At 34.0% G+C, this 27,747-nt stretch overlaps 4 protein-coding genes across 4 annotated transcripts; 2 read left to right on the top strand and 2 right to left on the bottom strand.

Annotated features, from left to right (window-relative positions):
* Positions 1-268: 268 nt before the first annotated feature.
* On the bottom strand, positions 269-3,867 carry LOC113855151 (pentatricopeptide repeat-containing protein At4g02750-like). The gene is made up of 2 exons (XM_027486653.1): positions 2,303-3,867; positions 269-1,660 (listed from the first exon to the last, which is right to left on the bottom strand). Exons 1-2 carry the CDS (start codon positions 3,809-3,811, stop codon positions 854-856), a joined length of 2,316 nt encoding a protein of 771 aa, XP_027342454.1. The 5' UTR covers positions 3,812-3,867; the 3' UTR covers positions 269-853.
* Positions 3,868-7,094: 3,227 nt separating this feature from the next.
* LOC113855154 (pentatricopeptide repeat-containing protein At4g02750-like) lies at positions 7,095-9,729 on the bottom strand. Its single transcript, XM_027486658.1, has 2 exons — positions 8,211-9,729; positions 7,095-7,901 (listed from the first exon to the last, which is right to left on the bottom strand). Exons 1-2 carry the CDS (start codon positions 9,684-9,686, stop codon positions 7,095-7,097), a joined length of 2,283 nt encoding a protein of 760 aa, XP_027342459.1. The 5' UTR covers positions 9,687-9,729.
* Positions 9,730-10,625: 896 nt separating this feature from the next.
* Positions 10,626-11,576, top strand: LOC113856510 (uncharacterized protein At5g39865). The gene has a single exon (XM_027488343.1). The coding sequence runs from the start codon at positions 10,626-10,628 to the stop codon at positions 11,574-11,576; it is 951 nt and encodes a 316-aa protein (XP_027344144.1).
* An 11,126-nt stretch (positions 11,577-22,702) lies between these two features.
* On the top strand, positions 22,703-25,223 carry LOC113856503 (uncharacterized GPI-anchored protein At4g28100-like). Its single transcript, XM_027488336.1, has 2 exons — positions 22,703-23,416; positions 24,888-25,223. Exons 1-2 carry the CDS (start codon positions 22,733-22,735, stop codon positions 25,221-25,223), a joined length of 1,020 nt encoding a protein of 339 aa, XP_027344137.1. The 5' UTR covers positions 22,703-22,732.
* The last annotated feature ends 2,524 nt before the right edge of the window (positions 25,224-27,747 follow it).

The following is a 27,747-nucleotide window of genomic DNA, read 5'->3' as shown; positions in this document are numbered from 1 at the left end:
TACATAACTAAAACGATGGCAAATACAAGTTGGTATGTTTGACCATGGGACTAGGCGAACTGGTGTTTACTAGGCTGAATATATATTTTTTTGGGTACATGGCACTGTGTGCTGTTAAAGTATTTCACCTTAACTCCTAAAGGACACCCTATTTTACTTGTTGCATAAATCCAATAACTCAAAGAAGTTTTCAAGTCACATGCTTTGCAAATTTAAATAATTTTTTGGCCGCATATATGAAAATTTGAAAAATGCCTGGTTAGAAGAGATAAAGCCACTTTTGTGATCTGTATGTGACTGTTAGCTAGAAGATATCATTGCTGTACACCAAAAAACAAAACCCAACTAAATAAAATCTACCAACTTTTAAATTTGCCGCACAAGGTGTGGGTTTATATTTATTATAGTTTTCTTTTTGGACGAGGTGGGGGTGGGAAGTAAGTGGCAACCCATGTAAACAAGTAGTTGCTGTCGCGATCAGATTTACTTCTTAGGTACCCATACTTCGACAAGTTGCTTGTATTATGAAGGGTATTCCACTAGGTGTCAGCTTACCCTTGGATTTATTCTTTGCATGTCATACATGATGCAATTCTATTAACTTCTCTGTGATGTAATTCAAGGAGATGCCGGATTCCAACTTTCATCAGACGATGATACTTTGTGACTGAAAAAGTCTCAGTAATTAATATTTTCTGATAACTTTGTCGTTCTATTCCTTCACGTGGATACTGATTCCATAACGAGCATGGCAATCATAAATGAGCTTATCACTGCTCTTAACACTTCTTCGATCACATAAAAGTAGACCCAAATATTGCAACTAATCAAGTTTCACCACGTCTTTCCATTCTTACCAATAATCCCCACAGGAACAAACACCATTATTGAAGTGGTGAAAGCGGTGAGAATCCCTTAAGATAATCAGCCTTCCAACAATCTTGGATATGTACTTGATGGCATTATGACAGTCATGACAAACACGCAAGTTTTTCATGACACGGATTGGTCTGCCAGGCGGTATAGTCAGAATTCCAAACGCTACAGCTAATTTCTCACTGTGATACTTGAGCATATGCTCCTTTTCTTCCTCTTCCACATCATGCAAAACCAACTTTGTTGAAGAAATATATCCCTCGCGCCTCATTTTTAGATCTAGCTCTTCTAAGAAGGCATATATTCTATGCTTTTCCGGATGGAAACAATCTGCGACTGCAAACGTATGAATCTTGTTTTGTACCTCAACCCAACTATACCCAGTTACTTTCTGCACACCAACATCCTTCATTTTTGATCTCATCTTGCCAACATCGACCCACCTGCCTGAAGCTGCATATAGATTTGAAAGAAGGACATACATCCCTGAGTTATGAGGTTCCATCTTAAAAACCATCTCAGCAGCCTTCTCACCTAGTTCAGTATTTCCATGAATCCGGCTTGCACCTAGCAGTGCTCCCCATGATGCAGCACCTGGCTGAAAAGACATGTTTCTCATTAAGTTATCTGCTTCTTCCAGGCGACCAGCTCTTCCTAGAAGATCAATCATGCAAGTATAATGTTTCGAAGTTAGCGTCACACCGTAATCCCTATTCATTGAATAGAAGTATTCAGTTCCCCTGTCTATCAAGCCAGAATGACTACACGCAGACAAAACGCCAACCTGAAATATGATTAGAAGAACAAGCAGAAAGTTATAACACGTAGAAAAGGGAAAAAATAGGCATTCTACCACTGATTTGTTGATGAAACAACATTAACAGGTCATTTTTAGTTCATTTCTCAGTGCTAGATGATTGTTATCAGGCTTGTTTACATGACAGAGGAAAGGGAAACTTCTATAAGGGCTGGGACCACCTATCTGACCCTATCCAATTATTAAGGTCAAGAACATTAACACTATATATTGCAGCAGTGTCAATTTCTTCATGGACAAATGACAAAGTAACAACAAAAATTAAAGTATCAGGAGTCCACGATGAAAGTAACAATATAACAGGAAAACAATAAACTTTATTCTGTTCATAGAAATTATATTGTGACAGGACTCAGGCTCCATATTGTGCATGCACTATAATACCAACTAGGCATTTCCACGGGAGATGATTAGTCATATTAATCAAGAATTTTTTCAATTCTGACTAAGTTGTAAAGTGGCCATTTATAAATGAAACTGTAATTAAGTAAATATAAAGTGGTGATGATATTGGTTCAAACTTCCACACAACTGGATGAAATAGTAGAAATTCATGCAAATGATAAGCTCTAAATATCTAAATGCATATGAAATGTACAGAATGTCTACCATAGTAATCTCATCGGGTTTAACACCTGCTTTCTTCATTGACTCAAACACCACTAAAGCCAGCCTGCCAAATCCATGCCTGGCATAACCAGCTATCATTGTGTTCCAAGAGACAATATCTTTCTCCTCTATTCCTTCAAACACATCATTTGCTTCACCTGTGCTTCCACATTTAAAATACATCGCAACAAGTGCATTTCCCACGAAACTCCCAGTCTCAAATCCTGTCTTCACCACCTGCCCATGAACTTGTTTCCCTAACTCCAAGGCTGCAATATCAGCACATGTGCTCAATGCACAACTAAAAGTAGACCTATTTGAACTTTCTCCGTCCCGTTTCATCTCCACAAACATGTTTAGAGCCTCTTCATAATGACCATTCTGAGCATAACCAGCAATAATAGCCGCCCAAGATACACAATCTCGCTGAGGCATCAGATCAAACAACTTCCTAGCTTGAGCTATACCTCCATTCTGACCATAGCCGGTAATCATGGTATTCCATGAAGCTATATTCCGACAAGGCATTGCCTCAAACAACTCCCTAGCCATCTCCATTTTCTTGTGTTGGACATAGCCTGCAAGCATTGCATTGTAAGAAATTTCATTTTTTACAGGCATTTCATAAAAAACCTTTCCGGCTTCATCCAATGCTCCATTCTGAACATATCCAGACACCATTGCTGTCCATGTGAAAACATCCCTCACCGGAGACTCATCGAACAACTTCCTAGCCTGCGACAAATCTCCATTCTGGGCATAACCCGAAATCATAGTGTTCCAGGAGATTACATCCCTAACAGGCATTTGATCAAAAAGCTTCCTAGCATTACCTAACATCTTCCTCTTCACATACCCACCCATCAAACAATTCCAAGAAATCAGTTCCCAGTCCAATTTGGACTCAAACAAGCTACGAGCTTCCTCAAGCCTCCCATTCTGAACATACGCTGCAAGCAGCCCATTCCAGGAGATGGAATTCTTATGAGGCATCTTATCAAAAACCTCCCTTGCCTCACCAACAAACCCATTCTGCGCATACCCAGATAACATGGCATTCCAGGAAACAACGTCCTTCTCAGGCATTAAAGCAAACAACTTGCGGGCATCGCCGAGTCTGCAGTTCCTGACATACCCAGTAAGCATAACATTCCAGGAAAACAAGTCCCTTTCAGGCATTCTATCAAACAGATCCCTTGCAAGGGTGAATTTGGCGTTCCTCAAGTACCCAGATATCATGGTGTTGTAGGAAACAGAGTTCCGACGAGGCATAGAGTTGAAGACACGAAGAGCAGACTGATAATGGCCATTGTGCATGTGGGTGGAAATGGCTTTGTTCCATGTCACAATGTCAGGGTCTTCGAATTTCACGGAGTTGTTGGAAGATGCAGAGTGGCTTCTTTTGCTTGGTTTCCTACTCCTACTCTTACTCATACACACAGAATGTGAGTTGCACGTACGCAAGTGTCTCACAACATAGTTCCTGTGCATTATATTGAATGTGATCATCAACAACCACCACTATACAAACATTGTGTTTCGACTTTCTTATTGTGCTGTCTTCAGCGTCAACTTATTCAAATTAGTGAGTATAAATTGTATTTGAATATAATTTAAGACCGTATTTTAAAGATGAAAATAATGATACATGAAAGGAATACGACCAGTGCAGTACTGGTTTAGTTAATCTTTGTGCTGCTACCATCTTCATTTATAATCAATAGTGATTATTTTACCAAGTAAACAAGGAATAAATATTGTGATTAAAAGGTTAAAAATGAAAAAAATATAATAAAAAGTGGGCATGAAAAAAAAATCCTTTAAAATTAGTTTTAGTAAATATGTAATTTTGTCTAAAAAAAATATTGTGTTCATTTAATTTTTGGAAATTTTTGTGTATATAATTTAGTTTTGGAATTTAATAATTTTATGTTAAATTAATCATTATAACATGAAGTAAAACAAAATTGAGGTCATATTTATCATAATTTTTATTTTAAATCTAATTAGTTTATTATCAACTTGACATATTTAAAATTATCAAGCATGTAGATAAATTGATAGAGATTATTTTTATTTAAACTGTGGTTTTGGTCTCTTAATAAAATAATAATTTCTCAGGTTATAAATTTTTTTTTTAATAATTTGAAGACTTCACATCTATTTATATCGACACTGATCTCCTTTTTGTGTCAGCTCATTTGCTCTACTATTTTATAATTATCTGGTTGTGTCTAGATTTAAAATATAACACATGACTTGTTGATTATTTCAAATAATCTTAAGTTAAAAGAAATTTTATATTTTTTTAAAGAATTTTTTATTGATAATATAAAATAATATTAATAATAATAAAAATTTAGTTTGAGTTAGTTCAATAACCACATCCATATATGCATCAATTATAAATTAATAAATACGATATATTAATATTTATCCAATAAATATTATTACATATATATTAATCTATCTGAATTATTAATATTCTATTTATAATAATCATATAATAAAGAATAATTTAGATTAAATTGTGAAAGATGTTTTTTATTTTTTCAATCTTTATTATGATAACAAGTTTTTAAGTTAATCAAGAACCTTTGTTAAATAAACTATTACATCAAAATACTGTATATATAATAAAAAAATAATAATATTTTATTATTATAACTAAAATGAACTTCATGCTAACTTTAGTCTTGAGCATACACACTAAATGAATTGTTTTTATTTTAATAAGGCCGTCTAAAGTCCAAAAATATTTGAATGCAATAAAACACAAGTTTTTTTACAAAAAGAAAAGACAAGTAAGTCACAATCAACATGACTCTTTATTAATAAAAGATAATAATGATTAAATTAATTCAAATCTAATTCAATTTATTATAATAATATTTTATATTTTTATTGAGTAATATCTTTATTTATTTTAATTTTAAAATAATTTTATATTTAAATATAACAATAATTATCTTTTTTATTTTATTCTTGATGTTAGTTTTTAAAGTTCTTTTAACACCTTCAAATCTTTATTGGACTTTCTTGAATTCTCATTGTACATAAATATTAAAGAATTAATTTAATAGAGATCACTAATTTAAAAATAAAATTATGTATTTACTTATTTAGCCTATTCATTAAAATACATAATGATAAAATAAACAAAAAGAAGACAGTATTTTTCTATTGCTAAGTTAGTTATAAATTCGTAGTCTAAAAAAAGAAAAATTATTTGAACCAATTATAAATAAAATATGTGGTTCAGTTTGAATTGGTTTGAGAATAATATTAACATTAAATTAATTTAAATTAATATTTTCCTATTTAAATTGGATTTTTTTTATTTTTTAAACTTTTAAGAGATAATTTTTATTTTTTGGTTAATACATAAATAATTTTTTATTAATTAGAGTATGAGTCTCAAATTAGTATATAAATTATTGTAGTAGCTAATATTTCATTTAAGAGATAAAGCTTATTAAATAAAAAGTTAAATATATAATAAAAATGAAAAAAAAAACTTGTTATAAGTGTTAAATATGATTATAAATTTCAACTTACTTTAAATTACAAATCATAAAATAAAATAAAATACAAATATATTTAATAAAGTATATTTTAGATTAGTGTTTATATAAGGATATAAGCAACAAATTAATATAAAATTAGAATGCTTGTGGTTCAATTTGATTTTGAAGATGAGAGTCGAAATTAAACCAAATTGTAAGAGGAAATAATAACTTTATGCTCTTTAACTATTCTGATTAACAATTTATTTGATTTTTTATTTTTGTTGAATTTATTTAGTAGTTTAAAATGATTTAGATTGATTCTTCGCCTTTAATAAAAATATAAGGAGAAAGAAAATAGGGTGAAGGGACCCACTAAAAAATATGCTGCCTAAAACGTGTTAAATAAGAGGACTAGAGGAGTGAGGAACTTTCTTTTTTATTTTAATTGTTTAAAAAATAAAACTAATATTTTTTATAACACAAGAATACAAAAATAAATAATTATTTTCTTTTGAAAAAGTTAATTAAAACATGCACTTAATGTCTTAAATTTTCCTTAACATTTTTTCTCTCTTGCTATCTCCTCTCTTCATTATTAACAACTAATTTTAAACCCATACTATAAATTTTAGTATTTTAAATTATGAAATAAAAATTTTAGTTAGTCTCAAAGTCAATAATTTCTGTGCTTAAAACTTCATTTTCCCCTAATAAAGTTAATAAAGTTTCAAAATTAGAAAAAATAAAAAAAAACTTTGATTAAATTTATTACGTATCTAATCATGAAGTTCTTGAATAAAAAAAATGAATGGATGTTTTTTTTTCCCTAATTTGAATATATACTTTTAACAAAAAATAAATTTAATATTTTTAAAAAGATTTATTTCGTCATTTGATTTGAAAACTTAGTGATAAAACTATAAGTAATTTAAATTAAGTTTTGCTCTTCAAAATTAAGAGTAGCAAAGAGAGGAAAAGTGTGAATAGAAATTGTCGCCGTTACGAGATTCGAGTACGTTTTAAAAGATTAAAGTATAAGACATTTTTATCTCTCAAGGAAAAAAGTGAAAAATTTGAAATAAAGTATAATTATTTATTTGAACATTCATCAAGGAGAATAGTACACTTTGCTTTAAATTATTTTAAATAAGAATTTTATCAATTTTAATTTTTTTTAATGATTATGTATCTGTCACGATAAAATAGTTTCTACTTACTCATCCTAAGGGAGGGTACAATTTATACTTAAAATTATGTTGATTTTTCACCACAATTCTCCATCATTACCAATAATCCCCACAAGAACAAACACCGTCACTGAAGTGGTGAAAGCGATAAGAATCCCTTAAAATTATCAACCTTCCAACAATCTTAGATATGTGTTTGATGGCGTTATGACAGTCCTCACACACACGTAAGTTTTGCATGACACGTATTGGTCTGCCAGCTGGTATAGTCAGGATTCCAAATGCTACAGCTAATTTCTCACTGTGATACTTGAGCATATGCTCCTTCTCTTCCTCTTCCACATCATGCAAAACCGACTTTGTTGAAGAAACATACCCCTCACGCTTCATTTTTAGATTTAAATCTTCTAAGAAGGCATATATTTTACCTATTTCTGGGTGAAAATGATCCCCAACTGTGAATGTATGAATCTTGTTTTGTACCTCAACCCAACTATATCCGGGTATTTTCTGAACACCAACTTCCCTCATTTTTAATCTCATCTTACCAACATCAACCCATCTACCAGAAGCTGCATATAAATTTGAAAGAAGGATATACATTCCTGGGTTATGAGGTTCCATCTCAAAAACCATCTCAGCAGCCTTCTCACCCAGTTCAGTATTGCCATGAACCCGGCTTGCACCTAGTAGAGCTCCCCATGTTGCTGCATCTGGCTCAAAAGGCATGTTTCTTATTAAGTTGTGTGCTTCTTCTAGGCGTCCGGCTCTGCCAAGAAGATCAATCATGCAAGTATAATGTTTTGAATTTGGTGTTATACCATAATCTTTATGCATTGAAAGGAAATATTCAGTTCCCTTGTTTGTCAAGCCAGTATGACTACAAGCCGACAGCACACCAGCCTGAAACATTATTAAAAGAAGAATAAGCAGAATGTTTTGCTAGTAGAGAAGAGTCAAGTCATGCTGCTGTATTCTAGATAAAACAATAATATTATTAATGCCTCATTGAGTCATTCCTAGTTTACTGGCCAATGCTTTATGGTTGTTATCATAGTTGTTTACAAGCAGGAAACCACATAAAGCAATTATTAACTCATTTGCACCTGTGGAAAGAAAACTTAACTGAAAGGTGGGGATAACTTTAGAAATGAAAATACCAAATAGATGAGGAAAACACTGTAACTTGTCAGAAATGCATAAAATATGTACCATGGTAATGTCATCGGGTTTAACACCTGCTTTCATCATTGACTCGAACACCATTAAAGCCTGTCTGCCAAATCCATGCCTTGCATAACCAGCTAACATTGTGTTCCAAGAGATGACATCTTTATGTTGTATTCCTTCAAACACATCATAAGCTTCATCTATGCTGCCACATTTACCATACATTCCAACAAGTGCATTCCCCACTAAACACCCATTCTCATACCCTGTCTTCACCACCTGCCCATGAACTTGTTTTCCTAACTCCAAGGCAGCAATATCAGCACACGTGCTCAAAGCACAACAAAAGGCAGATCGATTTAAATTTTCTCCATCTCGTTTCATCTCCACAAGCATGTTCATAGCTTCTTCATAGTGACCAGTCTGAGCATAACCAGCAATAATAGCCGCCCAAGATACAGAATCACGCTGAGGCATCTTATCAAACAAGTTCCTAGCCTGAGCTATATCACCGTTCTGACCATAGCCACTTATCATTATATTCCATGAATCTATATTCTGACAAGGCATTGCCTCAAACAACTCCCTTGCCATATCGATTTTCTTGTATTGCACATAACCGGCAATCATCACATTGTATGATATCTCTCTTTTTGTTGGCATTTCACAAAAAATTGTTCTCGCTTCATCCAACATCCCATTCTGTACATATGCATACACAATTGCTGTCCATGTGAAGCCATCCCTTACTGGAGACTCCTCAAACAACCTCCTAGCCTGCGACAAATCTCCATCCTGCGCATAACCCGAAATCATGGTATTCCAGGAAATTACATCCCTAACGGGTATTTGGTCAAAAAGCCGCCTAGCATCATCTAACATCCTTTTCTTCACATATCCACCCATCAAACAATTCCAAGAAATCAATTCCCATTCCGATCTGGACTCAAACAAGCGACGAGCGTCCTCAAGTCTCCCACTCCGAACATATGCCGCGAGCAACCCATTCCAAGAGATGGAATCCTTATGAGGCATGGTATCAAAAACTTCCATTGCCTCATGAACGCAGCCACTCCGGACATACCCAGACAACATGGCATTCCAGGAAACAACATCCTTTTCAGGCATTGAATCAAACAACATGCGTGCCTCACGGAGTCTGCGGTTCCTGACATACCCAGTAAGCATTAGATTCCAGGAGAACAAGTCCCTTTCACTGTCAGGCATTTTGTCAAACAGGTCCCGTGCAAGGGAGAACTTGGCGTTCCTCAAGTAGCCAGATATCATGGCGTTGTAGGAGGCAGAGTTTCGAAGAGGCATGGCGTCGAAGAGACGGAGAGCCAAGTGACAGTGGCCATTGCGCATGTGGGTAGAGATGGCTTTGGTGCATTTCACAATGTGTGGGTCTTTGATTTGGGTTGTCGGGGATGACAATGTTGAATAAGTGGTTGCGATTGGGATTGGGAAGCTGCTGCTGCGTAACCGTCTCAGATTATACTTGCCGCGCATCGTTTGCATGTGTCACTCATATTTTGTTGAACTGTGGATGCACCAGCCACCACCTTCTTCCAAGTTTAGCAGCATATTCACTGCACCCTGAAATTACAAAAATCTATCTATCAAATTGAATAAATAGTTCAAATTATTGATAATTATTTCACGTTTTAAATAAATCTAAATTAAACAAAAATGTATGTTTAGTTTAATTAAAATAGATCTGAACGTTGGATTAAAATTTTCATATCAAGCTAAATACAAACAATTTTAATTTAAACTAAAATTTAGTTAAATTTTAAATTAAATTTACAAAATCATGATAATGTATCTATGTTGTAAACAGAGGAGGCTATGTTTAGTTCTGCGTTACCCCAGTGTAATGAAGTTTAAGAAATTAAAAATACTGATTAGCATAATTTGTAAGTCAAATTTTATTATTATTATTTTGTGCATAATAAATTTTCATAGTTTAACTACAAACCAATCAGATTTACACACATGCCAAGTCAGGTCATTCATTTTAAATCTACGTAAGTTGATTTGTTTATATCTTCAGTTGAAGTTGGGTAACATATCCAAATGTGAAATGTTATTTATATAACATAATTCACAAAATTGAAATGATGCTGAAAAGGTGTTCGTGTAAGATTGAATTTGTGAATGAGGCCAATAGCACAATTCACAAGGACGATGGAAAAGGAGAAGGAGAGAGGGAATGAGGAATTTAAATAATGAAACTCCACATTCCCAAGTCATTAAATTTTAGCGCTCCACTTCCATTTTGAAAATTGAATCCGACAAAGGACCAAATCCCATTCAAACTAAAAAGACAACTACTCCTTAGTTCTTACAATACATACAATTAACCTAATCAGTTTCATTCCTCTGTCATCATCACCTACAAACTGCACTCACTCTTTTTCTCTTTCCCCAACATTCAAACTTGAGAGAGAAAGAGCCATGGGTTGCGTCTCTTCCAACCTGCTAAACCAAGACGAAGACTTCACCCAACTGGGTAGTTCAGCACTCGGCCACCACATAGTTTCTCTCACATCCACCACCTATGGTCTCCTCACACTCGACCCTCCACACTCAACCACCCCTTCCACCCCTCCCCCTCGCTTCACCCTCGGCTCCATCTTCCCCACCCCGCTCTCCGAACCTATGTCCCTGCCACGACCCATCCGCTCCGAACCTGAAGTCATCAACTCCTGGGAACTCATGTCAGGCCTCGACGCTGACAGCTTCCGCTTCTCTCCCCTCCCTCCTCCCAAACCCCTCATCATCACCACCGACAAAGAAAACACTAACCCAAACCTAAACCGGTTCGCTCCTCCAACCGGGTCCAGAGTTTTGAACAAACCCGGTTCAGCAAAACCGTCGCTTTCCGAACGTTTCGAGAGGATATGTCCTCCAAACGGAGACAACAGAGTGGTCATCTATACGACGACGTTGCGTGGGGTTCGGAGAACCTTCGAGGCCTGCAACGGCGTGAGAGCGGCGTTCGAGGGTTTCGGGGTGCTGATCTGCGAGCGTGACGTGTCAATGGATAGCGGGTTCAGGGAGGAGCTAAGGACATTGTTGAAGGGGAAGGAGAGAGAGGCGATGGTGCCTCCGAGAGTGTTCGTGAAGGGTTTTTACATTGGTGGGGCTGAGGAGATGTTGAAGGTTGCGGAAGAGGGTCTTTTGGGAGACCTGCTTGAAGGGTTGCCGAGGAAGAAAGTTGGGTCTGTTTGTGAGGGTTGTGGGGATATGAGGTTTTTGCCTTGTTTTAATTGTAGTGGGAGTTGTAAGATGGTGGTGGTTGTTAAGGAAGACGTTTCTGCTCCTTGCAAACAGGGAAGGACAGTTGTGGTGAAGTGCACTGATTGTAATGAGAATGGGTTAGTGCTGTGTCCAGTTTGTAGCTGATTAGTTTGTTACTATAATAATAATGTGTTCATATGGGCTTTGTCCCCTCTTGTAATAGTCATGGTGATGGTGATGTCCCCCAATTCACCATTTTTAAAGTGAAGCTACAAACAGATCTTCCTCCTTCTTTCTTATATCTGCATTGGTTACTAGCAATCTTGCTTTAGTGTTTCTTTTTTTTATCTTTGGTTATTAGATGACGTATATGTCAACGGAATTAATGGGAATTAATGGAAAACAGAATTGGATGGGATTGATTGCACAATTATTTGTAACGGTTATTCTTTTATTTAACATAATTAGCTATAAATGTATATATGGGAGTTTAGCTGATTTATTGGGCTGAAATCAACGTTACAGCTTGTAATATTACTGTATTTATATGAGCAATCTGAATGAGAAGGACACACAGCTCTTGGCCAAATATTTTCTTAATTTGACATGGTATCAGCTTAGGTTACGATCCAAGAACCTCGCCTACGTTCTCGGTTTTTTTTTTCACTTCTATTTCTCAGTCATTTGCTTCCCAGTCCAGATTACTCTAGTTCCATGTCTATCGAAAAGCACGATGTCCTGTTAGTTCGCCTTAACGGTAAAAACTACTCAGCTTGGTCATTCCATTTCAAGATATTCGTTACAGGAAAAGATTTGTGGGGTCATGTTGATGGCAACACTCCAATCCCTGACAAAGACAAAGATAAGGTTGAACATGCCAAGTGGGTAGTCAAAGATGCTCAGGTCATGGCCTGGGTCCTTAGTTCTGTTGACCCCAACATTGTTTTGAATCTTCGTCCTTACAAGACAGCAGCCAAAATGTGGAATTACTTAAAAAAAGTCTACAGTCAAAAGAACACTGCACGACGATTCCAGCTTGAGCACGACATAGCTTCCTTTCAACAGGATAGTCTCTCCATCTCTGATTTTTACTCTCAATTCATGAATCTTTGGGCTGAGTACACTGATATAGTTTATGCAGACTTAACTTCTGAAGGTCTAAGTTCAGTACAAACTATTTATGAAACGACTAAACGAGATCAATTTCTTATGAAATTGAGATCTGACTTTGAAGGTATTTGGTCTAATCTCATGCATCGTGACCCTGTACCATCTTTGGATGCGTGTTTCAATGATCTGTTACGTGAAGAACAACGCCTCCATACACAGTCCATCATTGCAGATCAAAAATCATCTACTGTTCCAATGGCATATGTGGCACGAGGGAAGTCAAGAAGTCATGACATGAGTGTTGTTCAATGTTTTTGTTGCAAGCAATTTGGACATTATGTTTCCAATTGCCCAAAAAAAATTCTGCAACTACTGCAAAAAGCATGGACATATTCTTAAGGAATGCACAATAAGGCCACCAAAGCGAAATGTCACAGCCTTTACCGCCGCAATTGATTCATCTATTCCTGACAATTCAGTCAATGCAGTACCAGTTCAACCAAATCCTCTTGCTACTACTTCAACGGTGACTCCTGAAATGGTTCAACAGATGATTATTTCAGCATTCTCTGCTTTAGGAATCTCAGGTAAATCCTCTTCATCTTGGTACTTTGATTCGGGGGCTTCCAACCACATGACCAACAATGCTCAATTTCTTACAAATGTGAAAAAATATTTGGGCACTCTCAACATACATACCGCTGATGGAAATCAATTGCCTATCACAGCCACGGGTGATATTTCTTCATCTCTCACAGATGTTTTTGTCTCTCCTGGCCTCACTAGTAATCTAATTTCAGTTGGTCAATTAGTCGAAAATGATTGTCAAGTACAATTCTCACAGTCTGGTTGTCTTGTGCAGGATCAACACTCAGGGAAGATCATCGCGAAGGGGCCTAAAGTTGGACATCTTTTCCCAATCCGTTTCTCATTACCTCCAAGTCTTTCTTTGCCTTTAGTTTCTTGTAATTCTGCCTTTGTTGATTACCAAGTGTGGCATAAGCGTCTTGGACATCCAAATGCAAATGTACTTCATGACTTGCTAAAATCTGGTTTTCTTGGAAATAAACACACTCCATCTCTTAATGTTGTTCATTTTGATTGTATTCCTTGTAAGCTTGGTAAGAGTAAAATTCTGCCTTTTCCAACTCATCAGTCTCATACAACACAACCTTTTGATATCATCCATAGTGATGTTTGGGAGGTGGCACCAGTTATATCTCATGCTAATTACAAATATTTTGTAACTTTTATTGATGATTATAGTCGTTTCACCTGGGTCTATTTTTTGCGATCAAAAGATGAAGTTTTTTCCACTTTCAAAAATTTTCATGCTTATGTTCAGACCCAATTTTCATCAAAAATAAAAATATTTCGCTCTGATAATGGAGGTGAATACATGTCACACTCATTTCAGGAATTTTTGCAATCCAATGGCATTTTATCTCACAGGTCATGCCCCTCAACTCCACAACAAAATGGGGTAGCGGAAAGAAAAAATCGCCATTTGCTAGATGTTGTTCGCACCCTTTTATTGGAGTCTCATGTGCCTTCACGTTTTTGGTGTGAAGCCCTTTCCACTGCAGTCCATCTTATAAATAAAATGCCATCTCCATCATTAGGTAATGAATCTCCATTCACTCGGTTACATGGTCACCCACCAAATTACTCCACTCTTCGTATCTTCGGTTGTGTGTGTTATGTCCATCTTCCTCCACAAGAACACACCAAGCTCACTGCATAATTTGTTCAATGTGCTTTTCTTGGATATTCTCCTCATCAAAAGGGCTTTCTATGTTATGATCCTAACCTTCGTAGAATTCGGGTATCTAGAAATGTCATCTTCCAAGAACATACATATTTTTTCGCATCACATCATGATCATGTTGCTTCTCCGATTTCTGTTTTGCCATTGTTTTCCAACTCTCATGCAGGTCAACAATCTCCTAAACCTCTCTTGACATACAAAAGACGTAGTACTACCACTCACATTCAACCAATTGACTCTCATGGATGATTCCTTGGCTGCTGGTCCAGTAGAAGAACTAGAACCAGAATCGGCTCCTCTACGACGCAGCTCACGCGTTCGTAAGCCCCCAGAAAGGTATATCACTTCCATGACAGCATCGTTATCTTCTATTCCTATTCCTTCATCTTATAAACAGGCCATGGAGAATGAATGTTGGCAGCGAGCTATTGAAGCTGAACTTCTCGCCTTGGAAGAAAATCAAACATGGGACATAGTCCCATGTCCATCATCTATTAAACCTTTGGGAAGCAAGTTTGTGTTCTCTATAAAGTTGCGTTCGGATGGCTCTATAGATCGTTATAAGGCTCGTCTAGTTGTGCTTGGAAATAAGCAAGAGTATGGACTAGACTATGATGAGACGTTTGCCCCAGTCGCCAAGATGACAACTGTGCGCACTATTCTTGCTCTTGCTGCATCACAATCTTGGCAGCTACATCAAATGGATGTAAAAAACGCATTCCTTCACGGTGATCTTCAGGAGGAAGTTTACATCAAACTTCCTAATGGTATGCCTACACCTTCGCCTAATACTGTTTGCAAACTAAAACGATCTTTATATGGATTGAAACAGGCACCAAGAGTATGGTTTGAAAAGTTTCGATCGACATTACTTGGTTTTGAATTCACTCAAAGTCAGTATGATCCATCTCTTTTCCTACAAAGGACTCCTCAAGGAATTGTGGTTCTTCTCGTTTATGTGGATGACATTGTGGTAACTGGCTCCGATCAAGATGCTATCTCAAGAATCAAACACCTACTGCATTCAACTTTCCATATGAAAGAGTTAGGCCAACTCACTTATTTTTTGGGTTTAGAGGTGCATTATCATCATGAAGGCATTTTTCTAAATCAGCAAAAGTATATTCAAGACTTGGTCCAGCTAGCTGGACTCACAAATACAACCCCTGTTGACACTCCCATAGAAGTTAATGTTAAATATAGACGAGATGAAGGTGACCTTCTAGATGATCCCACTCAATATCGCAAGCTGGTGGGAAGTCTCATCTATGTAACTATCACTCGTCCCGATATTTCTTTTGCTGTCCATACAGTAAGCAAGTTCATGCAATCTCCACGACATTTCCATCTTTCAGCAACACAACGAATCGTTAGATATCTCCTTGGCACTCCAAAGCGTGGTTTATTTTTTCCTACTGGTTCATCAATGCAACTCCAAGCATATAGTGATGCTGATTGGGCTGGATGTCCAGACACCCGAAAATCTACTACCGGCTGGTGTATGTTTTTAGGAAATGCTCCTATTTCATGGAAATGTAAGAAACAAGATTCAGTCTCAAAGGCATCCACTGAAGCAGAATATCGCGCAATGTCTGCCGCTTGTTCTGAAATTATATGGCTGCGTGGTCTTCTTACAGAGCTTGGATTCTCTCAAGAACAACCAACTCCATTGCATGCTGACAACACCAGTGCCATACAGATTGCAGCAAACCCAGTTTACCATGAACAGACGAAACACATCGGGGTTGATTGCCACTCTATTCGAGAAGCTTATGATCGAAGAGTCATCAATCTACCACATGTCTCAACATCTGTTCAAATCGCTGACATTTTCACTAAATCCTTGACACGTCAACGACACAATTTTCTACTTGGCAAATTGATGCTTGTAGATTTACCAGCATCAATTTGAGGGGGGATGTCAACGGAATTAATGGGAATTAATGGAAAACAGAATTGTATGGGATTGATTGCACAATTATTTGTAACGGTTATTCTTTTATTTAACATAATTAGCTATAAATGTATATATGGTAGTTTAGCTGATTTATTGGGCTGAAATCAACGTTACAGCTTGTAATATTACTGTATTTATATGAGCAATCTGAATGAGAAGGACACACAGCTCTTGGCCAAATATTTTCTTAATTTGACAGTATATAGGACAAAAATTATGAAGTATTATGAGTGATTGCTGGCTTTTTAAAGCAATCTTAGATTGAATACTGTGAAATGTGGATTCTTATTTTTTTCAAACATAAAACACTCATGAACTATGCGATAATGTATCTGTGAATTTAAATTAGCTTAGGAAATAGAGAAGTTTTTCATTTTCCAGGCCAGTCATTGATGAATCTTCCCCTCTTCGATATTACTCCATGTCTTGGACGCTTTGTGAAGTCACTTCTAGCAATTCCCGTAACATCGTATCAAATATTGGTCTATCAATTAAGGTTGTTCTGTTCTCTTTTTTGTTGGGGAGTGGGAGTATTGACAAGAAAACATATTGTTGATTGACAAAACGGGCATTTCTTCAATTTGTTGGATGATCTAACCCATTATTAAAGCACCATGCCCCCCCACTATAGAACTTGGTGGGCAAAGCTGATATTGACAATGGTTCTTGAAATAGTATAGGTGATACCTTTGACCTGGATATTATTATTAGGATTTTACAACGTGGGCCTGATCCGAGCAATTTAAGACTTGAAGCTTCTTACATATATAATCCTTGATTTGTTACGCACTTGATATCTCAATGACTATTATTCTTGATATTTTTAGTTATTCAAGGTCTCTTCAGCTTATTTGACAACGTTCTTTTCTATTCTTCTCTGGGCAAAAGACAATTGGCTCAACGCATTTTTCATTCGGAGTGAACTATTAACTGTTGAAGAAGGGTGGGTCACTTGCACAATCTCATGTTTTTGTGTGTAATGTCTGTTATTTTTACTTAATATTATTAGGACACTATTGAATTTATCCATTTTACTAAATGATTTTTTAAAAAACATTATTTAAATGCACTGTACACAAAATTTGGTACAAAACTTTAGCATTACCTTGTGGCACAATTTGGAGATACCAGGTACTGGTTTCCTTAAAGTGGAGAACCATCCAATTCATGTTCATGGTCACAACTTCTTCATTGTTGGGCAGGGGTTGGGTAAATACAATGTTTACAGGGACCCGGCACATTATAATCTTGTTGATCCTCCAAAGGAGATAAATACAAGTTATAATCTTGTACAATTTGCTTACCCTGTAGTTACAAAAACGAATAGTGATCCTGCAGGAAATTACTACAATAGAAGAAAATTTAAATTTTACATTTGAGTTATTTATAAACCTGTCGTCTTTCTTAAGAAAATTTCAAATTAATTAACATACTTTTATCCAAGAATATCAAAAATTAATAAATAATCAATAATACAATTTGATTATCATTCCTTGGAAAGTATTCAAGCAAAAATGTAAAAACAAACGGTTAAAAACATAAAAGGCATTCCATCCGATATTTTGCTGATTGCATTAGATTTGATTGTTATTATTTTTTAAACACTACATAATATTAATTTTTTTGCTGCAAAAAGGGGCTAAAAGGCCCAGAGAAACAAAACTAGGCAAAATCCCTGGACCACACAGTCCAATATGTAATAGAATATCCAATATGTAATAAATATAATTAAAAATTAAATATTTGATCATAACATTATAAAATAATTTAAGTTATAAATCATTAATTACAATAATTTTATTTTCTAAAATACAAATACATACATATGTATATACAAGTTCATTAACTAACAATATATTTCAAACTAACTAAATTAATGAAAATATTATTTAATTAGACTTAATTTAGTCAACAAGACTATAATTTTGGTTTTAAGTCGGTGGATACTTCTGGGAACTTCGCATTAGATTTCTTTGGCCTTGATCTTTAGGCATACACAATACATTATTCATGTAATATTTTTTAATACTTATATACAGTAAATAAGTAAATGATAAAAAAAAACAGGTAAATGTGTTAAATGACATAACTTTCTCTTTCACAAAAATCACTCAAAACATAACAAAAGAATTTTATTATACTTATAGATCATATTTTCATTTCATTGATGAATGATTACTTGGGTTTGTAATTAGTCTCACTAAATTTATTATGTCAATCTTTATAAAAAGATATCATGCTTAGGTTAATGATTTCCCAGAAAGAAGTTATGCTAAGACATAAATATAGTTGAGAATAAAAACTCAGGGGATCACAATAACATTCCACCATTGTAGACGCAAAAGACATTGAATAAATTTATAAACAAAAGATAGACAAGTAGTAGTGCAACTAGGAATGATTAAAAGTTGCTAAATAAAAGCGTCATTATTGCTAATTTAAAAATCGTGTGATTACACAACTAAGGTAGTGAAAAAAGGTAGTAGCATTCTGTTCATCAACTTACTACTTCTCTTCAAACACAAATTTGGTAGTTGGCCCAAAAACTCAGTTTTGGTGGTTGATCAATATTACTGAAGAGAATTGACCCTCATTTAGTTAACATAATTAATATTACTGAAGAGAAGTCAATGGAGTACAATGAATGTTTTATGTGGAGGTTGGGATTGAGACTGCCCATTCCTTTTTCCTTCATTCCCTAGTAAGGTGCTCTCAAGATCTCTATATTGGGGTTAAATTGTGTAACTACCACGGTATTGCGTTAGGTTTGTTGGTCTTAGGAAAGTTATTCAAGTTTTTCAAACTTCATTGATATGATTGAAGAGTAAGAAAAAAAAAAAGACAAGAGAAGCACCAGCTGAGAGTTGATCATAATTAAATTTAGATAAACTTTTAAGTAAGTTGTTATAAAAGAATATATATATATATATATATATATATATATATTATTGAATAAATTATTTTTAACTTAATGAAAAAAAAAATATTTATTTTTATATTGATTTTGTTTTTATAAAGACTTATTTTGACCTTCACCTAAGCTGAGATTATATATTTTCTACTCTTTTAGTATTTTCTCCCTTATATCAATGTTGCAAAAGTAGCAAACATTTCTAAAATTGCACTAACTACGCCACTTCAGCTGTTGGCTTCCAAAGCCAACAAAAGTTAATCATTAATCAACTTTCTGCAATAAAGAAGACAGCATTTTGCTACAACGAGTGGTATGAGTTGTCCAAGGGAGGGAAATTGACATTCCCTTCTGTTTTGTGGTTTCAGGCTTAGTCTAACATTACAATGTTGTATTTCACTCTATGGGTGGTACCTTTCATATTTTAAAACAAATTAGATTCATGAAAGATCTTCTCATTACATCAATGCCTTTGTAAAATCAAACTGTTTAACTTAAAATAAATCCCTTGCTTTGCTAACCTTCTCTCACAACACCGACCCAAAAATATGAATAAACTTGAACATAAAACAGGTATCATATTTGTATACTAGTACTAGTAATAACAACACCAGGATCCAATATGAAAACAAAATAAAAAAAAAACTTTTATGCTGAATATGCGGTAAAGGTGTTCACATGAGGAAACCACTAACTGGTAGATGAAATAAAAGTTTCATAATGAGAAAGAAAATCAGGCCTTTTGCTTTGCTACCATGAGTTCCTTAGCAGCTTTTAGACACTACAAAGCCTGCGACAGAGAAAAGAAAATTTCACCGAGCATTAGTGGGTTAGTAAGAAGATTATACTTAAAATATTTTAGGTTCGCAGCACATTTCGTGTTGTAGGAAAATTCTAGCTTAAAAATGTTTCATCATTGGGTAGTTGAATTCGGTATCACATCCCTTTACTGTTTATATTGTTGAAGATCCATCTTCTTTCCTTTTATTTTGTACATTTTACCAAATTTATCACATCACATCTAATTTGACATGCAACGATAAAGTGACAAATAGAAAGTCATATTGACATATAACGATTATTATTAATATTTTTTTTTATATAATGAGTAATATGAAAAAATGATAAAACAAATACCAAAACCAAAGAAGATCATAAGAGATATTATATATGTTTGTATAAGAAGAGAGGATTAAAGGCAGAAACTAGAAGACCAAAGAAAAAACAAGAAAGAGAGAAACAAACCAAAAAGCTCATGGCAAAGCCCATAATGAATATAAGATAACGCAATGGCAACAGCTGGCTTTTCTTTTTGTCACTTTTTGGTTGTGAAGCAATTAGGATTTAGAAAAGTGATTAGATTACAGAAGGGAAATGGCACAATTCTATTTATGAATAAATGGTTGAATGAGGTTTGAGCTGTGGAGAAAACAGTCAAAAACACTTTCGTCTTTTTGAAGTTACAGATGTCAAATATTTTACAGGTTGTGTGGGTGGGGACACAATTATATATGCATCCGAGAAACTCAAAAGCATAAAATATTTTAGGACAGACGAACATTTACTAAATTGGAACTTAAGAATCAATCTAAGCCTTACAGTTTCATGGATATTGGAAATTCTCACGATTTCATGATTGAAATTAGCGAGCACACACACAGCTACTAAATTCTATGATTTGAGGATTATTATTACTATATTACAAAGATTTTTCAAAGTTCCATGGGATTGCTTAACTTAGTTGATCAGGCAGGTTCATAACATGTTTTTTCTTCTGCTAACTACTACTCTTAAGATACTACTTAAGGATTTAAAAGTGACAAATTTTTATTAAAAACAGTATTAATATATTTTATCATAATTTTTAAGGTACCATTTTAATTTATTAAAAAAATTATTAGTTTCTTAATTGATATTCTTAAAACACATATTAGTAAGATTTTCTTTTTCTTTTTCCGCTATTTCAAGTGATTAGGGAGAAGTGCTGTTTATCACCAACTAGATAGAGGCTCATGTATAAACAACCTTTTGCAAAACGTAGACCCAAAAGCAGGGTAAAACAATTATAATACACTAACATTAAGCTGACATATACAAATTAGTAAATGTAAATTGCAGAGTTATATAAGTATTAATAAAATAGGAGGTGTATATGAACTTTAAAAAAAGAGTAATTTGAAAATTACCTTGAATTTGATACAATAAAATTCACAGGGGAGATATGAAAAACTAGCAGCTGGAATTTCCCTTGTTACATTTTCGATATGCATAAAGAAGCAAACATCAGACAGTCGTGTCTTTTTCAATTCAAATAAACAACTAGCTTTATTGACAAGCATTGGAGCAGAATTTGATTCAAAAAAAAAAATTACAATATAAAATATGTAATAAGGCCATGTGATGTGATATGCTACCATATCCCCACTTTTGTTCCAAGAGACCAAGACATAATGGTGAGGGGAAAAAAGAGAAAAAGGCCCATTACTCAAGCTCGTGAGTTGGGAATTGACAATCCCCTCCTCATGTAAACACTTTCATAACAATTACAAGTAAATTATTATTTTTATCACCATAACTCTAAAAATTGATTTCAATTGATTTAGTTCTTGAGCATTGACTGGTCTCAAGTTAATTTTTGTTTATTATCTTCCGAATATAACAACTATTACCATGAAACTTCAATAATTCATAACCTAATCGCAGCTGTATAAGACTGTATTCTAAAACTGTATTTTGTTTAACTTTGTCCCCTTCGAATAATTTGTCACAAGGAAACACAAGTTATTGTCAAGGCTTGGAGAGCATGACACTACTAACGACACAAACATTCCAAAATGTACTACCAGCTCCTAGATACTAACAAGAAAATGGGTGGACGATAGTCAATTAGTCACGGTACACAATTTCTTCCCATTATTATGTGTAGGACTTCAAGCAAGGATCTGGAGAAGGAATATTACAACAAAATCACTGGTGGAAATAGTTAAACCATGGATAATTGTAATTCTAGGTTATGCAAGATGGTGTAAAATATTACCTTATTGTTGGCAAACTTACGTTTATACATGATGATAGTAAAATACCTGATGAGTGATGGCAACAAAAATTGATAGATTTCGGAAACTGACAGAAAAAAGGGAAGAAAAAAAAGGTAGAAAGTTACCACCATAGTGAAAATTCTAAAAAGATGAAACGCACCAACCAACCTACACCCTCAATCTCAATCAAATTTATTTATTCCAGGAATGATTTCATCATGAAGCTATTTACTAATAACTGTCTGAAACTTTATAGAGGTGGCATAAGCACACTGAGCTTATATCTAAACGAGGTAGCATACTGCCAAACTTAGCTCAACCCCACCACACTTTTGCCCTTCATTTCCCTTTCTCTTTCCCTTTCCCTTTCCTTGGTTGTGAGCTCTGACCCAACAGAGTCTAACACGCCCATACCATCCCAATATTCTCTTCTTTTTTGTTGGGAGAAAGAAACTGAGATAAACATTACCCCATCACTCCCACCTTCCTCCTTTCCCTTCACCACAGAGTTTTACATTAAACCCTCTTAAACTCACTATGATATTTACACTGCTACCTCCAAATTTACCATTTTTCAAGACCCTTTTGTTCTTGTGCACTCTCCTTCCATGCTATCTGGCTCTCCCAGACCCAGATGCAGCAGCAGCAACAGTTCAACCAATCATCCCAAACCCATCTTCAACAGGAACAATCCCAGCATTCCCAGAACAAGCTGATACTGAAGGGTGTCCTCTGAGCCTCTCAGATGAACACTATGAAGGGATAAAGAGTGCATGTGGGTCCAACAAAGATGGTGCAGATAAAGAGCTCCACCGTAGCAGATGTTGTCCTGTGCTTGCTGCATGGCTCTATTCTGCTTACTCTGCCACTGCTCTTAGTGGTGGACTGAAACATGCTTCACAAAGCCATGCCTCATCCTATGACATGCCCTTGCTCCCTGATGACTCTGAAAACTGTGTGAGTGACTTGGGAAAGGCTTTGAAACTGAAAGGAATTCAGCTTGTTCAACCAAATGAGACCTGTGATGTGGTGTATTGCTACTGTGGCATTAGGCTGCATCCATTGACCTGTCCTGAATCATTTTCATTTACTCCAAGTGGGAATCTTGTTGAGGGTGAAAGTGTGAAGAGATTGGAGAGAAATTGCTTGAGTAGCAGCACCAATGTCAACAAATTTCCGGGTCTCGGAGGATGTTCCAAATGCTTGCGTAGTCTCTACTTGGTAAGTTGTTCTTCTCTCTTCTCATTTTGTTTTGCTGTTCTTTTTTTTAGCATTGTTTAGTACTTGTTTGTTTGGAATTTGACGAATCTTTATTCAAAATTGAAGAAGATCAAGTTGATCAAGATTTCATCTTCATGAAATCTTCAATCTAAATATGCCTTGTGATTGGGAAAGTTATCTCTTTGCCTTCCTTTACTTGGGATAGTGGTTGCTGTCAGCTTTGGCACTATCCTTTACGCGCCTTTAATTTTATATGTAGTTTACGAACGTTAACAGAACCATTAGTGCTACAGTTTAGTCAAATGATTTGGATGTCTTCAAATCAAGGTCCTTAAAAAATCTATATCATGCGTGCCTATAATAATAGATTAAGCACATGCAATGTCACTACATTGTCGTCAAAATAAATAGAAGTTTGTAGATTCTTGGTGTTAAGCAATTTTTGTTGGCACTAGTCCTTTTTTGCTAGTTCTCCTCCTCCCCACCCTTGATAACCTTGGTTGATAACTATATAAGTAAAATAGTTATGTCATGCGTAAAATAAGCTATTGTTTACGACAAAAGTTTTATGTCTTAAATGCAACAAACTCATTCATTAATGATGGTTTGCAGTGACATAGTTGTACATTTAATCCATTATTTTTGCCTGTCACTTGCTGCTACCTTGTAAATTGACTGTGAAGGAGTAAAACCGATGTCTGATTATCCCTCTGAGTCTTCTTAACTATTCTATTCACACATTGCCTGACACGAGTTTGATCCACATCTTGCTACTTAACTCATAGTCATTGGCATTATATGATATAATATCTATTTTCATATTTGGATTTATCGTTCCTGTTTCTGATTTATAGTTCACAGTCTGTAAAATTGCTGTCGATTGTGCCTATTTCCATGTAAAAAAAATCCACGCATTTTTTAAGAATCTTAAATTTATTATTTGAAAATTGTTGGGCTCTTCAGCGTGTTCTAAATGTTGCTTGTTGCATTTGAAGATATTATTCTGAGTATTGCTTCACACAAAATAAATTAATCATAGCATAATGTCCCACTATTATAATCTTCACAACCCCATCTATTTTCTAACCAAAACTCATACACCTTTCCAAGCCGAATAATTAGTTAGTTGAAACTTATCCTAGGCGTTCTTTTGGTAATAAACAGCCTCGATGTGCAGATTGACCATTTTTCTGAGTGAATGTTGCACCAATCAAGAGTGCAATTTAACAAATCTAGATGCACCAAACCTGCTTATGCTTAATGATGTGGCGTTTATGTAAGAATGACTTTAGTGGTAGATGGTTAAAAATAAGCAAGTGTTACATGCTGAATTGTAGGGTTAAAGTTGTTAATGTGAAAAAGAAAAAAAAATTGTTGCACATTAGAAAATAAGACCCCTTACACACACATGAATATATGAATAAAGATGGTATTAAAAATTTTAATTGAAAAAAATATTGGTTCTATACAGCTTAGAAAGAAGCCTTCAAATTCAAGCAAATCAGAAGATAGGACCACCAAGATCCATAACAAAGACTGTGAACTCATGGGCTTGACATGGCTTTTGGCTAAGAATCGGAGAGCTTACATTCACACAGTTTCTGGGGTTCTTCGTGCTTTGATGTTAAGCACTGATGGGTCTGACCCACAATCATGCACATTAAACAGTGATGGAATGCCTCTTGCCGTTGATTCCTCCGAAATGTCAGATCAATCTTCATCAACCAAGCTACAAGCACCAATTTTTCTTCATTTGTTATTTTTATATTTGATACTAGGCATGCATTTCATAGTACTATCCACCTAACTCCAATGTGAACAAAAAAGATTGATCTCCAACATGGCATTTGTAAATCTTAATCTTTGCTCTTATTAGGAATGTAATTTTTCTTAGGTATCAATTGAAATTGTGTTTGATTCAAAATTCCTAATGGTTTTATTTTGGTGGGCCTGCGTGGCCATGTGCTAATAGCGACCAGTGCTTCGTTTTGAAGGGACAAAATTGGATGTATCTTCACTCATTGTTGTGGCATTATATTTAGACAGTTGTATTTTTCACGGGTGATTTATCATTTATGGAACGTTTACTTCTTCACCACAATGCTCATGTCTTCTATTGTCAATTCACTGTGGTAAGTGATTTGTCGTCTCAACTATGCCAAGGACAAGAACGAATCCCAAGTTCAACACGGACAAATTGGAAAACGGCAGAAGGGTAAGATCTTATCGTGGTATTAATCTTTAAAAATATTTTCATTTAGTTAATGTTGGAAAAAAGCCATATTTTGTTAAATTAAAATAGTGTGATATAATTTTTTACAATGATAGTGTATTTAAAGTAAAATCTTAAATTATACCCAAACTTTAGCTTAATGGAAAAACATGAGCTAGTTGGTATGTGTATTAAGCAATTTACCATTCAAAAGCCAAAGCCCAAAACCACCAACCTAACGAATTTTTCAGACTACCAATTACAATACCGAAACAATTACTAGTATCTTGTAACAATTGCATGCCAATTATTATGAAAGCTTTTTAGATCATTTTTAGTTGAATATTTGGTGATTCACAATTTGTGCTTGAAATTCGAATGCCGTTCAAGGCGAGCAAAGAAAAGGTTCTTTTGAGAAAGAATGCTGCAAAACAGGTCCTAGCCAGAGATGATAAGTTTGGGAAATTGGGGTCCATTTTATTGCCTTTGGCCAATCAACAAGTTGCGTAGAAAATGGTTTTGGCCGATCTATGACCTTTAGTTTATTTTGAATAAAGATAAGAAAAAATTATCATACTTATTATTTAATGAATTTTACTATGTAAATATTTTTTAAAAATGGTGCAATCTTTTACAACTTTTTTAGGAGTTTGGGTATACTTTATTAAAAATGGTGCAATTTCTTGCGAGTATTTTAGGTTTTTAGTTGTTAAAAATACTTATATAATTATTATAACCTTTTTAACATATTTTTAAAAAATATTTTTATTTTAAAAAAGTACAAACAAATTAAATAATGTGGCAATAAATGATTAAATAAAAACCATAAAATAATTTTTAAATTAAATTTTTGTTTGTGAAATGACCTAATTCCATTTCTTTGCCATGGACTTTGGTGAACTAAATATTGCCTATTACAAATTCATTGAAGCTTTGTTATATGATAAATCAATAATAATAGCATATTTATTTCAACGTGATTTTATATTAGAATAATTTTAATGTTAAGTCTTTAAATTGAATTTAAGTAATTAATAATAATAAAAATTATTGAAAATTATATTTAATTACACTTTTTCATTTTTAATATAAGAATTTTTTAACAAAAAATTATTAAATTTAGATACTTGCTTTTGTTGATATATATATTGTTCACACACCATTACATGATTTTAAATTCTCAATTTTCTTAAATATAGTTTAAATGATGTTTAGTCTTTATAACAAAAATTAAATGACTTTCATAAAAAAAAATTATATTTAAAATTATTAAAATTTAATTTCTAGTAAATTAGAAAAGAAAAATATTAGTCTCTAAAGTTAATTTTTATCAGTTAAGTGTTAAGTTAACTAAGAATAAATTTTTAAGTGTTGTCATATGGTAGACTTTTGTCCTAATTAGCATACATAATTGAAAAAATTTTGAAATAAAAAGTTTTAAGCCCTGTAAAAGTTGTTGCATTTTAAATTAATTCCTAAAAAAGTATTAATATTATTTATTAAAAAATTAAGTAAGTAAAAAAGTAAATCATGTATCTTATAGCAAATCAATAAAAGTAAATGAGAGATATAATTTTAAAAAATTAATTGTGTTAATTAAAATAATGATATATTAAGTATTTCACATGTGAGAATGTTATCTTGAAACTCTTTTATTTAACTCAACAAATAGGCATGAATTAAAAAGACACTTATTAATATTTTAGAAATCTATTAATTAAATAAAGGATACAAATTATCTCTAATTTTGGCACAAATTACAACTTACAATACATTTTTATTTAAATAAATTTAAATTTGCTTAAATAAAATAAGTAAAAAATTAATTTTTATTCAATTTTAAAAAAATCATTTTACGAAAGTAAAAAAAATTTGCTTGAGAAGGGGAGAGAGAGGAAAGCAGAAGTTATTTTTTGCAGTACTGCAATTTTGAATGCATTTTTATTTAAACAAATCAAGATTTGTTTAAGCAAAATAAGTAAAAAAAAAAAGTTATTTTTACTTAATCCTAAAAATTCACTTAAGTAAAATAAGAAATTTTTGTTTAGGAAGGAAAGGAAGAGTGAGAGGATATACTCAATTTTGTTTAATACAAAAAAATTACCCAAAAGAAATAAGT

The sequence above is a fragment of the Abrus precatorius genome, unplaced genomic scaffold (genome assembly GCF_003935025.1).
Source record: "Abrus precatorius isolate BTA unplaced genomic scaffold, Abrus_2018 Scaffold11, whole genome shotgun sequence".
Classification (NCBI taxonomy): Eukaryota; Viridiplantae; Streptophyta; class Magnoliopsida; order Fabales; family Fabaceae; genus Abrus; species Abrus precatorius.
This window is presented reverse-complemented; position numbering and strand designations above follow the sequence as displayed.

Coding starts and splice junctions, on each gene's coding strand:
- LOC113856510 (XM_027488343.1), top strand. CDS start 10,626: ATGGGTTGCGTCTCTTCCAACCTGCTAAACCAAGACGAAGACTTCACC.
- LOC113856503 (XM_027488336.1), top strand. CDS start 22,733: ATGATATTTACACTGCTACCTCCAAATTTACCATTTTTCAAGACCCTT. Junction 23,417..24,887: donor GCTTGCGTAGTCTCTACTTG/GTAAGTTGTTCT, acceptor GGTTCTATACAG/CTTAGAAAGAAGCCTTCAAA.
- LOC113855154 (XM_027486658.1), bottom strand. CDS start 9,686: ATGCAAACGATGCGCGGCAAGTATAATCTGAGACGGTTACGCAGCAGC. Junction 7,902..8,210: donor AACCCGATGACATTACCATG/GTACATATTTTA, acceptor ATAATGTTTCAG/GCTGGTGTGCTGTCGGCTTG.
- LOC113855151 (XM_027486653.1), bottom strand. CDS start 3,811: ATGATCACATTCAATATAATGCACAGGAACTATGTTGTGAGACACTTG. Junction 1,661..2,302: donor AACCCGATGAGATTACTATG/GTAGACATTCTG, acceptor ATCATATTTCAG/GTTGGCGTTTTGTCTGCGTG.